The 16,437-nt window shown below is 44.1% G+C and overlaps 1 protein-coding gene across 1 annotated transcript in view; it reads left to right on the top strand.

The window, feature by feature from the left end:
- LOC121869500 (serine/threonine-protein kinase 3-like) overlaps positions 1 to 16,437 on the top strand; it is a gene marked incomplete at its 3' end in the record, with an annotated part of 50,571 nt that overhangs the window by 14,787 nt on the left and 19,347 nt on the right. Inside the window, 11 exon segments of the mRNA XM_042370855.1 lie at positions 3,027 to 3,065; positions 3,068 to 3,097; positions 3,100 to 3,132; positions 3,135 to 3,181; positions 5,981 to 6,028; positions 6,031 to 6,052; positions 6,055 to 6,098; positions 6,100 to 6,210; positions 7,415 to 7,519; positions 10,614 to 10,755; positions 15,950 to 16,128. Coding sequence (XP_042226789.1) covers positions 3,027 to 3,065; positions 3,068 to 3,097; positions 3,100 to 3,132; positions 3,135 to 3,181; positions 5,981 to 6,028; positions 6,031 to 6,052; positions 6,055 to 6,098; positions 6,100 to 6,210; positions 7,415 to 7,519; positions 10,614 to 10,755; positions 15,950 to 16,128 — 800 coding nt within the window.

Genomic DNA, 16,437 nt, shown 5'->3' with positions numbered 1-16,437 from the left:
GACAAGATTTTCCTTTGTAAACCCATGTTGAGAGTCGCAGTGAGTGACGACAGACCACGTGGTGTCCCATGATGCGACACCACGTAGTAGGCAGAGTTGCTACAGCATCATGTGATTCCTCATAACACCATCTGTGAGGGAATTACTACCACATCAGACTCCATACACCATCTGTGAAATTACTACCACATCAGGCCCCTCACACACCATCTGTGAGGAATTACTACACCACATCAGGCCCTCATAACACCATCTGTGGGGAATTACCACACCACATCAGGCCCCTCATAACACCATCTGTGAAGGAATTACTACACCACATCAGGCCCCTCATACACCATCTGTGAGGAATTACTACATCATCAGGCCTCTCATAACACCATCTGTGAGGAATTACTACACCACATCAGGCCCCTCATACACCATCTGTGAGGAATTACTACACCACATCAGGCCCTCATACCATCTGTGAGAATTACACACCACATCAGGCCCCTCATAACACCATCTGTGGGGAACTACTACACCATCAGGCCCTCTCATAACACCATCTGTGAGGAATTACTACACCACATCAGGCCCTCATACCATCTGTGAGAATTACTACACCACATCAGGCCCCTCATAACACCATCTGTGAGGGGTACTACACCACATCAGGCCCTCATACACCATCTGTGGGAATTACTACCCACATCAGGCCCCTCATACACCATCTGTGTGAGGAATTACTACACCACATCAGGTCCCTCATAACACCATCTGTGAGGAATTACTACACCACATCAGGCCCCTCATACACCATCTGTGAAGGAATTACTACACCACATCAGGCCCTCATAACACCACTCTGTGAGGAACTACTACACCATCAGGCCCCTCATAACACCATCTGTGAGGGAATTACTACACCAGATCAGGCCCCTCATAACACCATCTGTGAGGAATTACTACACCACATCAGGCCCCTCATAACACCATCTGTGAGGAATTACTACACCACATCAGGTCCCTCATAACACCATCTGTGAGGGCCACCACCACATCAGGCCCCTCATACACCATCTGTGAAGGAATTACTACACCACATCAGGCCCCTCATAACACCACCTGTGAGGAATTAGTACACCATCAGGCCTCTCATAACACCATCTGTGGGGAACTACTACACACATCAGGCCCCTCATAACACCATCTGTGAGGAATTACTACACCACATCAGGCCTCTCATAACACCATCTGTGAGGAATTACTACACCACATCAGGCCCCTCATAACACCATCTGTGAGGAACTACTACACACATCAGGCCCTCATAACACCATCTGTGAGGGAATTACTACACCACATCAGGCCCTCATACACCATCTGTGAGGGAATTACTACACCAGGTCCTCATAACACCATCTGTGAGGGTACTACACCACATCAGGCCCCTCATCACCATCTGTGAGGAACTTACTACACCACATCAGGCCCCTCATAACACCATCTGTGAAGGAATTACTACACCACATCAGGTCCCTCATAACACCATCTGTGGGAATTACTACACCACATCAGGTCCCTCATAACACCATCTGTGAGGGAATTACTACACCACATCAGGCCCCTCATAACACCATCTGTGAAGGAATTACTACACCACATCAGGTCCTCATAACACCATCTGTGAGGGATTACTACACCACATCAGGCCCCTCATAACACCATCTGTGAAGATTACTACACCATCAGGCCCCTCATACACCATCTGTGAGGAATTACTACACCACATCAGGCCCCTCATAACACCACCTGTGAGGAACAGTACACCATCAGGCCTCTCACTAACACCATCTGTGGGAACTACTACACCACATCAGGCCCCTCATAACACCATCTGTGAGGGAATTCTACACCACATCAGGCCCCTCATACACCATCTGTGGAAGGGAATTACTACACCACATCAGGCCCCTCATACACCATCTGTGAGGAACTACTACATCATCAGGCCTCTCATAACACCATCTGTGAGGGAACTACTACACCACATCAGGCCCCTCATACACCATCTGTGAGGGAACTACTACATCATCAGGCCCCTCATAACACCATCTGTGAGGAATTCCTACACCACATCAGGCCCCTCATACACCATCTGTGAAGGAATTCCACACCACATCAAGCCCCTCATAACACCATCTGTGAAGGATTACTACACCACATCAGGTCCCTCATAACACCATCTGTGAGGAATTACTACACCACATCAGGCCCCTCATAACACCATCTGTGAGGAACTACTACACCACATCAGGCCCCTCATACACCATCTGTGAAATTACTACACCACATCAGGCCCTCATAACACCACCTGGGGGAACTAGTACACCATCAGGCCTCTCAACACCATCTGTGGGGAACTAGTACACCATCAGGCCTCTCATAACACCATCTGTGAGGGAATTACTACACCATCAGGCCCCTCATAACACCATCTGTGAGAATTACTACACCACATCAGGCCCCTCATAACACCTGTGAGAGAATTACTACACCATCAGGCCCTCATAACACCACCTGTGAGGAACTAGTACTCCACACGATGCCCCTCATAACACCATTTGTGGGGAGTTACTACACTGCTGTTCAACACCTCAGCTTACATGATCTACGTGTGTAAACATTAATCTGTATGTTCACTGTATATGTTCCTTTACCTTTCTCTAATGAAGGCTTTTGTTAAACCACCAATGTATGTAATAAGTCATTTATGTCAATGTATATTTTCAGCCTTCGAGCTGCAAACTTTTCAATAAACCGTTTATTATTATTATTATTTTACACTGTTATTACAATGTTTCATAATCATATATACTGTAACTTAGATGGTCGCTGTACAGTATATAGGTATTAGTATACTATATATAATGTTTCATAATCTGATATACCATTGTTTTGGTCCATTATCTTATACCCTTGTTTTGGTTATATTCTAATATACCCTTGTTTTGGTTGCAGGTCCTATGGCGGCGTATAAGGCACTCCACAAGAGTCAGGGCAGGTGCTGGCCATCAAGCAGTGCCTATTGACACTGACCTTCAGGAGATAATTAAGAAATTTCCATCATGCAGCAGTGTGACTCCATCATGTTGTCAAATACTACGGCTCCTACTTCAAGGATTCTGACTTATGGGTAGTTTCTATAACCTTGGTCCTGATTGGTGGGTGTTGGCTGTAGATGTCCCTGATTGGTGGGTGTTAGCTGTAGGTGGCCCTGATTGGTGGGTGTTAGCTGTGGGTGGCCCTGATTGGTGGGTGTTACTGTAGGTGTCTGATTGGTGGGTGTTAGCTGTAGGTGGCCCTGATTGGTGGGTGTTAGCTGTAGGTGGCCCTGATTGGTGGTGTGCTATAAGTGTCCCTGTTTGGTGGGTGTTAGCTGTAGGTGTCCTGATTGGTGGGTGTTAGCTGTGGTGTCCTGTTTGGTGGGTGTTAGCTGTAGGTGTCCCTGATTGGTGGGTGTTAGCTGTAGGTGTCCCTGTTTGGTGGGTGTTAGCTGTAGGTGTCCTGATTGGTGGGTGTTAGCTTATGGTGGCCATGATTGGTGGGTGTTACTGTAGGTGTCCCTGATTGGTGGGTGTTGGCTGTAGGTGGGCCTGATTGGTGGGTGTTGGCTGTAGGTGGGCCTGATTGGTGGGTGTTAGCTGTAGGTCCTGATTGGTGGGTGTTAGCTGTAGGTGGGCTTGATTGGTGGGTGTTAGCTGTAGGTGGCCCTGATTGGTGGGTGTTAGCTGTAGGTGGGCCTGATTGGTGGGTGTTAGCTGTAGGTGTCCTGATTGGTGGTGTGGCTGTAGGTGTCCCTGATTGGTGGGTGTTAGCTGTAGGTGTCCCTGATTGGTGGGTGTTAGCTGTAGGTGGCCTGATTGGTGGGTGTTAGCTGTGGGTGTCCCTGATTGGTGGGTGTTAGCTGTAGGTGTCCCTGATTGGTGGGTGTTAGCTGTAGGTGGCCCTGATTGGTGGGTGTTAGCTGTAGGTGGCCCTGATTGGTGGGTGTTAGCTGGGTGTCCCTGATTGGTGGGTGTTAGCTGTAGGTGGGCCTGATTGGTGGGTGTTAGCTGTAGGTGGGCCTGATTGGTGGGTGTTAGCTGTAGGTGGGCCTGATTGGTGGGTGTTAGCTGTAGGTGGCCCTGATTGGTGGGTGTTAGCTGTAGGTGGGCCTGATTGGTGGGTGTTAGCTGTAGGTGGTCCTGATTGGTGGGTGTTTGCTGTAGGTGTCCCTGATTGGTGGTGTTAGCTGAGGTGTCCCTGATTGGTGGGTGTTAGCTGTAGGTGGCCATGATTGGTGGGTGCTAGCTGTAGGTGGCCATGATTGGTGGGTGTTAGCTGTAGGTGGCCATTTTTGGTGGGTGTTAGCTGTAGGTGGCCATTTTGGTGGGTGTTGGCTGTAGGTGGCCCTGATTGGTGGGTGTTAGCTGTAGGTGGCCCTGATTGGTGGGTGTTAGCTGGCAGGTGGCCATTTTTTGGTGGGGTGAGTGGGTGGCCCTGATTGGTGGGTGTTAGCAGTAGGTGGCCCTGATTGGTGGGTGTTAGCTGTAGGTGGCCATTTTGGTGGGTGTTGGCTGTAGGTGGCCTGATTGGTGGGTGTTAGCTGTAGGTGGCCATTTTTGGTGGGTGTAGCTGTAGGTGGCCTTGATTGGTGGGTGTTAGCTGTTGGGACTTGTTTGTAATTTAAATCTACATTGTGTGGTTTTTTATACGGGAATTAGCCGGCTTGGAGCACAGATCAGATGACCCACAATAGAGCCTGGGGCAAAAATAAAGAAAGAAATTAAAAATAGCGAAGAAAAAGGTTATATTGTGTTAATCTACCACGAAGATGCTGGAAAACCAGCTTATAGTGAGACAGATTGTATAAGTATGGAAACACAGAAGAAGGCAGAGCATTCCACAGTTTGGCTGTGTGATTAGGAAGGATACACTATAACGGGTTATTCTAGTATGACCGACATCCACAGAGAATGGTGGGCACACCTGGGCAAGACGTGTGTTCCGAGCCACGGCCTTGCGGCGGTACACAGGATGCCAAATCCACGGCATTGCTCGTTAAGTACCTGTGAGAGAGAGTGAAGCAACATTGTGGTGAAGAGAAGGAAGAGATTGTCGACTAAAGGAGAGTTAATAAGACGAAATGCCTTTGATTCCACCTATCTAACAGTTGGACAGAAGAAGAGCCACCCCAGATATGAGAGCAGTACCCAAGTTAGGACGAATGAATCCCTTATATACTTGGAGCAACTGCTCAGGAGTAAACTGCGACATCTGTACAGCATTCCCAACTTTCGGGGAGGCAGCTGCTATATTAAGGTTGTGTGATTTCCAGGACATATTGGAGAAATGGTGACCTAGCATATTTATTTCCGGGATTTGGCAGAATGATGGCGTCCTGAAATATGGTGGTGGGAGATCATCTAATTTAGAAAGTGTAATTGGTAAATACTGAGTTTTATTACTATTTAATTTAACCAAGTTTGTACCTCCCGTTCAGAGATGCTGCACAGATCCGCATTGATAGATGTAATGATATCAGCTCTAGAAACAGATCTAGTTTGAGATTTGGGAGGAAGGAAAAATGTGAAGAAGAGTAAAGAGTAGAATCATCCATGTAAGGATGGAAGAATTGGTTGTAGTGTGAAGTAAATCATTGATAAAAAGAAGGAAGAGAGTAGGTGAAACAGAACCTGTGGGACACCATTATTGGTAGAGAAGAGCGAGATTGATCCTCGACAACAACTGCCATGGATCGGCTCTCAAGGAAGCTAGAGGTTAAGGTAGATTAGGTTAGGTTAGGTTGTGTTAAGTTACGGTTGTGTTGGTCTTGTTTGGTTGTACTGTATTAGGTTAGGTTAGGTTTTGTTGGGTTAGCAATAGGGGTTTAATCATCTGGACTGCATTTACATTACAACCATAGGTATTGATAAGTATCCTATTATTTCAGATCGTAATGGAGTACTGTGGTGCTGGTTCAGTATCTGACATCATGAGGCTCTGAGGAAGAAGACACTCACTGAAGAGAAATAGCGACTGTAATATACGACACCTTGCGTGGTCTAGAAGTACCTCCACCTTAGACGGAAAATTCACCGGGATATTAAAGCCGGAAATATCTTACTCAACACTCAAGGTCATGCCAAATTAGCCGACTTTGGAGTGGCAGGTCAACTGTCGGTAAATATATGCTGTAGTTGTCATTTGTTTACTAATTTTTTTTTTATATTGTTTGACTTTATACATTTTTAATTTATTTAACTTTTGTGCTTATATTGTGTATTTGTATATATTTGAGCTGATTATTTTTCTTTCCTTGTGGTCGATAATTATTGAAAAATTCACTTCTCTAATATTAATGAAATATTCTTTAGTTACAAATTACATAGAGAAACTGAGGACTGAAGTGACACTATGATGAGGTTACTTGTGTTATCACAAGACATGTACAGTACATTATTAAGTTGATATTTTAACCCTCATAAGTTATCTAGAAGCAGTGATGGTCACTTGCCCTCACCTCCCACCATATATACAGTACAGTAACTTGATATAAACTGGGTTGTATATTAGCTGTGTATTAATGGACTGTTTTTATGATTTGTCCTTGATGTTTCTACACTCTCCATGTAAGGATTGTATAGCAGTTTATTTTTAGAATGTTTAGAAAAAAATTTACTTTACTAACATTATTCTTTTATCACACCAGAAATGTAATGCATCAGTGTTTCAAACTTCTTTTCTTCTTTCTTTAATATATTATATTTTTTATTAGAATTATTTTTTATCTTTGCAAAATTCTGTGACTGAAAAGTGGGCGTTGAGATCTTACATCGATACGTGTTTTGACCTTAACCTCTTCTCTCTATGGGATGCCACTTTGATATTATTTTAATTACGATTATACAGTATTCAGCTCGGAGGAGGACCCATACACAAGAGGTTAAAGTCTTAGGAGGAAGACTGTGAACTTCGTAAACAGGTATCGGGTAAAACCCTCCAACTCCTCTTGTGTTAACCTTGGCTACCAGACTCCCACCTGTCCGAATGAGTTATATTCAACTGTCTAATAAATCATGTTGGTGTTGGCAAAGCTATGGAATGTTGCAGTGAGGTGTTGGCCAAGACCATTCACTTGTGCTATGTCAGTTACACTTCGAGGATGTTGCCACCATACTCTACCTTTGTTAACTAGCTTTCTGACTGGTAGCGGCAGATATGGAATGACTGCCCCATGGGTGTGTTGCTAAACTGGGTGTGCATGGTCATTGAAGAGTAGGAAAAATTGTCCTATATGTTTATGCTTTAAAAATTATGTTCAGGGTAGCCTCTGAATTGTTTGTTTTAAGATGAGTTATTTGTTTAATATTTTGCACCTTTACAGGACACAATGGCCAAAAGAAACACTGTGATAGGAACTCCTTTTGGATGGCCAGAAGTGATTCAGGAAATAGGTTACGACTGTGTAGCTGATATATGGGCTTAGGTGGTGACAATGAGAAGGTAGGGAAAGTATGTTACAGTGAGACATTTGGTAAGTGTGAAGTGCAATTGAGAGATTAGAATAATTATCATGTACCAGAATTAGCCTTTCAGGATATTTTCATTGAAGACAAACTAGTATATTTAATCCTAGTATTTATAATGAGTTTAAACTTCTCCGTTTTGTGTTGACCTTAACTATATATCTGTTAGTATTATTAAATCTTCCTTGAGATTATATAGACAGGATTACTGCAAATCCTCTTTTTGTATTAACAAATCCTCTCCCAGTGTTGTGAAGTAAGGTGGGGGATTTATTTATTGGATGATTTAAATGATGGGTAAACCTGGCACGGATAATTTCAGATATCCACTTGTTCTTGCTTGACCACAGCTTACGGTATATGGTACATAATATACTGAATGGCTCTCTACCTTTCTCTTGGATTAGTGATTCATGATATTTTTATAACAAGTGGCTAAATTGACAGGTTCATTTGTTACTTCTGTTTGCTGTGTGTAGATGGTTCTGTTAACCTGTGTTATATTTAGGAGGAAGACTCTGTTATCTATTTACGATTATAGAGATATCTCCGTAGCCAGAACATTTGCAGGGCATTTCTGGGAATGAGAGATTTCGGAATGAGACGACTCTCTCGGCCGGAAAAATCCTCGCTCCCCAAATTTTCCGGTAACGGAAAATGTTCTCGGAAGTTCCAGAAATTGCCCATTATGTCATCTCTAAACTGGAAAATATTTCCCATCCCGAATTTCTAGGTATCGGGAAAATCTTTGATAATTTTCTGGAAAATGTGCCTCGAAATTTGTTCAAAAGCTGGAATTTTCCAGAAAATCCAAGTTTTGGGAATGATTTTCCGAGAAAATTTCAATTTTGGTTATTGGAGAGTTCTGGGTTTGATGGATTCCAGCTAACAGAGATATTACTGTTGGTAGCAGGAAGACAATATATTTAGTGCTATACTGTATTAGATACTATATATTTTAGTGATATATTAGGGAAGACTATAATCTATTTAGTGATATACAGTACAGGCTAACTCACATATTTGTGCTTATTGGCATCCCACCGGGCCATATTTCTGAAAGTCACAGATGTGTGGAATAAACATGAAAAACTTGAAAATTTGCTGATCATTTGCTAAAAACTGAATACAATAAAACATAAATCTTTATTGTTTCAAACTTACACTACTGCCATATTTATTGGACTGCACTTTAACACTTTATTCCACACTATTGTGGTTTTGAGTTAAATGATTTAGTGAGTACTGTAACAAGGTTGGCTCTAATTGAACAAATTTCAAATTGCATACATCACAATGATCAAAATTATAATAAACAATAAAATTGATACATAGTATGTCATAAGGTATAGTAGTAAATATTTTATGTACAGAATATACTCAGCTCCTTCCCACACTCAACCCATCCATACTGTGGGCTGCAGCCACGCTGTGCTCTATGTTGTGATGTCACATTGGGAAGGAGCGTGCCTTGTCGCTGGCTTGCAGTCGGCGATGCTGTTACGTCTCGTCTCAATACATATGTTCTCTTCCCATACATACACACCAATGATCTATATTTTTCTTATGTTATAGTTTTATATATACAGCAACTTTCGGTTGATGAACACTATTCGTTCCACAGAGTCGTCATAACCGAATCTATTTCAATGGGATATTGGGTAGTGGTTCCAACTCACAGATAAGTACATACAAAGTATAACAAAATGCAGTACAGTACACTTACTTTGAGGTGTGTATGTAGAATGTTGCTGGTTGATGATGATGATGGAATTAGAAATGGGGTGGAGGAGGAGAAGGAGAAGAGAAACAATTAATGCTTGAAGGTGAGTCACCTTCCATAATAATGTCAGGAACCTCTGTACTGACAGATTCTCTTACATGAAAATCCTTCCTTTTTGAGAGGAACACTGAGGGAATCATCTTTCTCACCCATGCTTGATGCAGTAATTTCACCAATATAATTTTAAGTTCACTCGCTGTAATTAAAGATTATTTTATTTAAATCAACACTGCACTGCACTATATATTATCAATATGTTAACTAAATTTCAGAATGACCAAGAATTTAATGTAAAAACATAAAAATACTCTGTATTCAAGAGAGCGACAAACACCATGTTTCCTCCACGTAAACAAAGTTAAACAGATGCTTTGGTGGGTGAGTCAGGCGGCTGATGGGCACACAAAAAACTAGTTCCCTGTATTGCATATATTATATATTGAGGTGTTGGGGTACTTGTTCTAACTACAGGAGCTAACAGAAACACCTGCAGAGTTCTGTAGGTTCTATTCAACGGAAATATACAAGGGTGCGCTTACAAGCACAGGTAGTCCCTACACTCCTATATGGGTCAACTGACTCTCTGACCTCTCAGGCGACATGTGGTAAGTGGTACATTAGCAGCTTCCAGATGTCGCCAGGCACATTATCTAAGTTGGTGACATGAAACGGGGCATTGCCACACGCTACTGAAGAGAAGTAATGTATATAAGTAGGGTACATACATGGTATACATACAACATATATAATACACATACAATTATCAATATGTTAACTAAATTTTAAATGACTAATAATCTTAATATAATAAATGCAAAAATATTCAAGAAGACGACCTTCTTGATATTTACTCCACTGAAACGAATGTAAACATAGTACCGATTACTGTATTGGCGGACTGGCCGATCAGCTGATGCGCAAAACAAAGGCGGTTTGTCGTAAGGATTTCGTTTATCAAAGTTTTTTTCTTCATTAATCGAACTGAAAATTCTAATGGGAGCTAATTTGTTAACCAAAATTTTATTAATCGAACTTTTAAGTAGCCGAGGGACCACTGTACTGTATTTTTCTTTATTTCTAACCTACATTAGAATAACATAATGTATTGCAATTATTTTTTTCTCAAATAAACATAAAAAGCGATAAACATGACAATTGGGGATGCTTATGAAGATGTGAGGATGTATGGAAAAATGGACTTTTTGAGACACAAATTTGGAGACAGACCGATATTAGGGAGCGCAGGATGCATTCCACGACCTTGATGTTGCAAGTTCTCCGTCCTGCAGGTATAACAGCATGAGGTTCCCCACAGAGACATCCACCCATGCGCGCCCATCTTCATGATCCCGACCAAACCCCCACCATCATTCCGAGAACCTGACCAGTTCCAGGGGTCCTCTTCTTCCTTCCCTTCCTCCCCTTCTCCTTCCTTCCCTCCTTCTTCCCTCCTTCCTTCCTCCTCTTCCTTCCTCCTTCTTCCCTTCCCCCTCCTCTTCTTCCTTCCTCCTTCCTTCTTTCTTCCTTCTTCCTTCCTCCTTCCTCTTCTTCCTTCTTCCTTCCTCCTTCCTCTTCTTTCTCCTTCCCTCCTTTCTTCCTCTTCTTCCTTCCTCCTTCCTTCTTCTTCTTCCCTCCTCCTCCTCCTCCTCCTCCTCCTCCTCCTCCTCCTCCTCCTCCTTCCTTCCTTCCTTCCTTCCTTCCTCTTTCTTCCCTTCCTCCCTCTTCCTTCCCCTCCCCTTCTTCCTCCTCCTTCCTTCCTCCTTCCTTCCCCCTTCTTCCTTCCCCTCTTCTTCCTTCCTCCTTCTTCCTTCTTCCTTCCTCCTTCCTTCCTCCTTCCTTCCCCCTCCTTCTTCTTCCTTCTTCCTTCTTCCTTTCTTCCTTCCTCCTCCTTCCTCCTCCTCCTTCCTCCTCCTTCCTTTTCCTCCTTCCTCCTTCCTTCTTCCTTCTTCCTTCCTTCCTCCTTCCTCCTTCCTCCTTCCTTCTTCCTTCCTCCTCCTTCCTTCCCCCCTTCCTTCTTCCTTCCTCCCTCCTTCCTTCCCTTCCTCTTCTTCCTTCCTCCTCCTTCCCTTCCCCCTTCTTTCCTTCCTTCCTTCCTCCTTCTTCCTTCCTCCTTCTTCCTTCCTCCTTTCTTCCTTCCTCCTCTTCTTCCTTCCTCCTTCTTCCTTCCTCCTTCCTCCTCAGTGAAATGTCAAGTTGATTGCATTGGTCATTGTTTTCATTGTCATAACCATCATCTTCATTGTCACCACCACCCTGTCATCACCACCACCACCACCCCCTGTCATCACCACCACCACCAACCCTGTCATCACCACCACCATCACCACCACCACCACCCTGTCATCACCACACCACCTGGCATCACCACCACCACCACCCTGGCATCACCCACCACCACCACCCTGGCATCACCACCACCACCACCCTGGCATCACCACCACCACCACCCCTGGCATCACCACCACCACCACCCCTGGCATCACCACCACCACCACCACCCCAGACCACCACCACCACCCTGGCATCACCACCACCACCAACCCTGGCATCACCACCACCACCACCCCTGGCATCACCACCACCACCAACCCCTGCTCACCACCACCACCAACCCTGTCATCACCACCACCACCAACCCCTGGCATCACCACCACCACCACCCTGTCATCACCACCACCACCACCCCTGTCATCACCACCACCACCACCCCTGGCATCACCACCACCACAACCCTGGCACCACCACCACCACCACCCGGCATCACCACCACCACCACCCCCAAGACCACCACCACCACTGGCATCACCACCACCACCACCCACACCACACCCCTGGCATCACCACCACCACCAACCCTGGCCATCACCACACCACCACCCCCACACCACACCACCAACCCTCACACCACCACCCACCCACCCACCACCCTGGCATCACCACCACCACCAACCCTGGCATCACCACCACCACCACCCCTGGCATCACCACCACCACCACCCCTGGCATCACCACCACCACCACCCCGGCATCACCACCACCACCACCACCTGGCATCACCACCACCACCACCCCTGGCATCCCACCACCACCACCCCTGGCATCACCACCACCAACCCTGTTATCACCACTACCACCAACCCTGCATCACCACCACCACCACCTCTACATCACCACCACCAACCACCCCTGGCACCACCACCACCACAACCCTGCCACCACCACCACCAACTCTGGCACCACCACCACCAACCACCCTGGCATCACCACCACCCTGGCATCACCACCACCCCACCACCACACCCCTGGCATCACCACCACCACCACCACCCCACTCACCACCCACCACCACCACCCCTGGCATCACCACCACCACCACCACCCCTGGCATCACACCACCACCACCCCTGGCATCACCACCACCACCACCCCTGGCATCACCACCACCACCACCCTGGCATCACCACCACCACCACCCCAGACCACCACCACCACCACCCCTGGCATCACCCACCACCACCACCCCCAAGACACCACCACCAACCCTGGGTCATCACCACTCACCACCACCACCCCATCACCACCACCATCACCCCTGTCATCACCACCACCCACCCCCTGGCATCACCACCACCACCACCACCACCCCTGTCATCACCACCACCACCACCCTGTCATCACCACTCACCACCACCCCTGTCATCACCACCCACCACCATCACCCCTGTCATCACCACACCACCACCACCTGGCATCACCCCTGTCATCACCACCACCACCACCCTGGCATCACCACCACCACCATCACCCCCTGTCATCACCAACTCCCACCATCACCCCTGTCATCACCACTCCCACCATCACCCCTGGCATCACCACCACCACCAACCCTGGCATCACCACCACCAACACCCCTGTCATCACCACCACCACCACCCCTGGCATCACCCCTGTCATCACCACCACCACCACCACCCCTGGCATCACCACCACCACCATCACCCTGTCATCACCACTACCACCACCCACCCCTGGCATCATCACCACCACCACCCTGTCATCACCATCACCACCACCCCTGGCATCACCACCACCACCCTAGCATCACCACCACCACCCCTGGCACTCACCACCACCACCACCACCTCATCACCACCACCACCTCACATCACCCACCACCACAACCCTGTCATCACCACTACCACCCCTGTCATCACCACTACCACCCCTGTCATCATCACCACCACCACCATCATCATCACATCACCACCACTGCCATCATCACCTCACACCACCAATATCATACATTCATACACTAATCAACATACACACAGCACTTTAAATATCATACCTCATAGACTAAATCAACATACACACAGCACTTTAAATATCATACGCTCATAGACTAAATCAACATACACACACACAGCACTTTAAATATCATACGCTCATAGACTAATCAACATACACACAGCACTTTTAAATATCATACGCTCATAGACTAAATCAACATACACACAGCACTTTTAATATCATAATGCTCATAGACTAAATCAACATACACACAGCACTTTTAATACCATACGTTCATAGACTAAATCAACATACACACAGCACTTTAAATATCATACGTTCATAGACTAAATCAACATACACACAGCACTTTAAATATCATACGTTCATAGACTAAATCAACGTACACACAGCACTTTTAATACCATACGTTCATAGACTAAATCAACATACACACAGCACTTTAAATATCATACGTTCATAGACTAAATCAACATACACACAGCACTTTAAATATCATACGTTCATAGACTAAATCAACATACACACAGCACTTTTAATATCATACGTTCATAGACTAAATCAACACACACACAGCACTTTTAATATCATACGTTCATAGACTAAATCAACATACACACAGCACTTTTAATATCATACGTTCATAGACTAAATCAACATACACACAGCACTTTAAATATCATACGTTCATATACTAATGAACATACACACAGCACTTTTAATATCATACGTTCTTAGACTAAATCAACATACACACAGCACTTTTAATATCATACGTTCATAGACTAAATCAACATACACACAGCACTTTAAATACCATACGTTCATAGACTAATATCAACATACACACAGCACTTTAAATACCATACGTTCATATACTAATCAACATACACACAGCACTTTAAATACCATACGTTCATATACTAATCAACACACACACACAGCACTTTAAATATCATACGTTCATAGACTAAATCAACATACACACAGCACTTTAAATATCATACGTTCATACACTAATCAACATACACACAGCACTTTAAATACCATACGTTCATAGACTAAATCAACACACACACAGCACTTTTAATATCATACGTTCATAGACTAAATCAACATACACACAGCACTTTTAATATCATACGTTCATAGACTAAATCAACATACACACAGCACTTTTAATATCATACGTTCATAGACTAAATCAACACACACACAGCACTTTAAATATCATACGTTCATAGACTAAATCAACATACACACAGCACTTTAAATATCATACGTTCATAGACTAAATCAACATACACACAGCACTTTTAATATCATACGTTTATAGACTAAATCAACATACACACAGCACTTTTAATATCATACGTTCATAGACTAAATCAACATACACACAGCACTTTTAATATCATACGTTCATAGACTAAATCAACATACACACAGCACTTTTAATATCATACGTTCATAGACTAAATCAACATACACACAGCACTTTTAATATCATACGTTCATAGACTAAATCAACATACACACAGCACTTTTAATATCATACGTTCATAGACTAAATCAACATACACACAGCACTTTAAATACCATACGTTCATATACTAATCAACATACACACTGCACTTTTAATATCATACGTTCATAGACTAAATCAACATACACACAGCACTTTAAATACCATACGTTCATATACTAATCAACATACACACAGCACTTTAAATACCATACGTTCATATACTAATCAACACACACACACAGCACTTTAAATATCATACGTTCATAGACTAAATCAACATACACACAGCACTTTAAATATCATACGTTCATACACTAATCAACATACACACAGCACTTTAAATACCATACGTTCATAGACTAAATCAACACACACACAGCACTTTTAATATCATACGTTCATAGACTAAATCAACATACACACAGCACTTTTAATATCATACGTTCATAGACTAAATCAACATACACACAGCACTTTAAATATCATACGTTCATAGACTAAATCAACACACACAGCACTTTAAATATCATACGTTCATAGACTAAATCAACATACACACAGCACTTTTAATATCATACGTTCATAGACTAAATCAACATTCACACAGCACTTTAAATATCATACGTTCATAGACTAAATCAACATACACACAGCACTTTAAATATCATACGTTCATAGACTAAATCAACATACACACAGCACTTTAAATACCATACGTTCATATACTAATCAACATATTGTCCACAACAGCCTTTTAAGAATCATTCCTTCCTAGATGTCTGGTGAAGAATCCCGAGGAGCGAGCAACAGCCTCTGAGCTCCTACAACACCAGTTCATCCGGGGAGCACAACCCTCCAGCATCCTCCGCAACATGTTGGAGGAGGCCATGGAGATCAGGGAGAGCCAGAACTCCAACCGACAGAACCAGATCAAACATATCACGGAATCGGTAAGTCTCGGAGAGGAGGTCATGGCCGTGGGGAGTTATGACTGGAGGGGGTTGGGGGGGGGGGTCCAGTCTATACAGCACAGTCTCTTCCACAGCTATACCTTGTGCTGATTTGTCAACAAGCTTCTTGCCAGTTGCTTAAAAAGAAAAACAAACTTATGATGATGATTTATTGACTTTCAGTTAATCTGCCTTTAAATATATTGTATCATATTGTTGTTGCTTTCACCTCTTAAACAGGTTTTTGTAGGTTTTGAGAAGTGACCAATACACGGATAATGTCTGGAGGGAGAGGTTAAGGAGTTGGTA

The sequence above is a fragment of the Homarus americanus genome, unplaced genomic scaffold (assembly GCF_018991925.1).
Source record: "Homarus americanus isolate GMGI-L3 unplaced genomic scaffold, GMGI_Hamer_2.0 scaffold23578, whole genome shotgun sequence".
In the NCBI taxonomy this organism is placed as follows: Eukaryota; Metazoa; Arthropoda; class Malacostraca; order Decapoda; family Nephropidae; genus Homarus; species Homarus americanus.
This window is presented reverse-complemented; position numbering and strand designations above follow the sequence as displayed.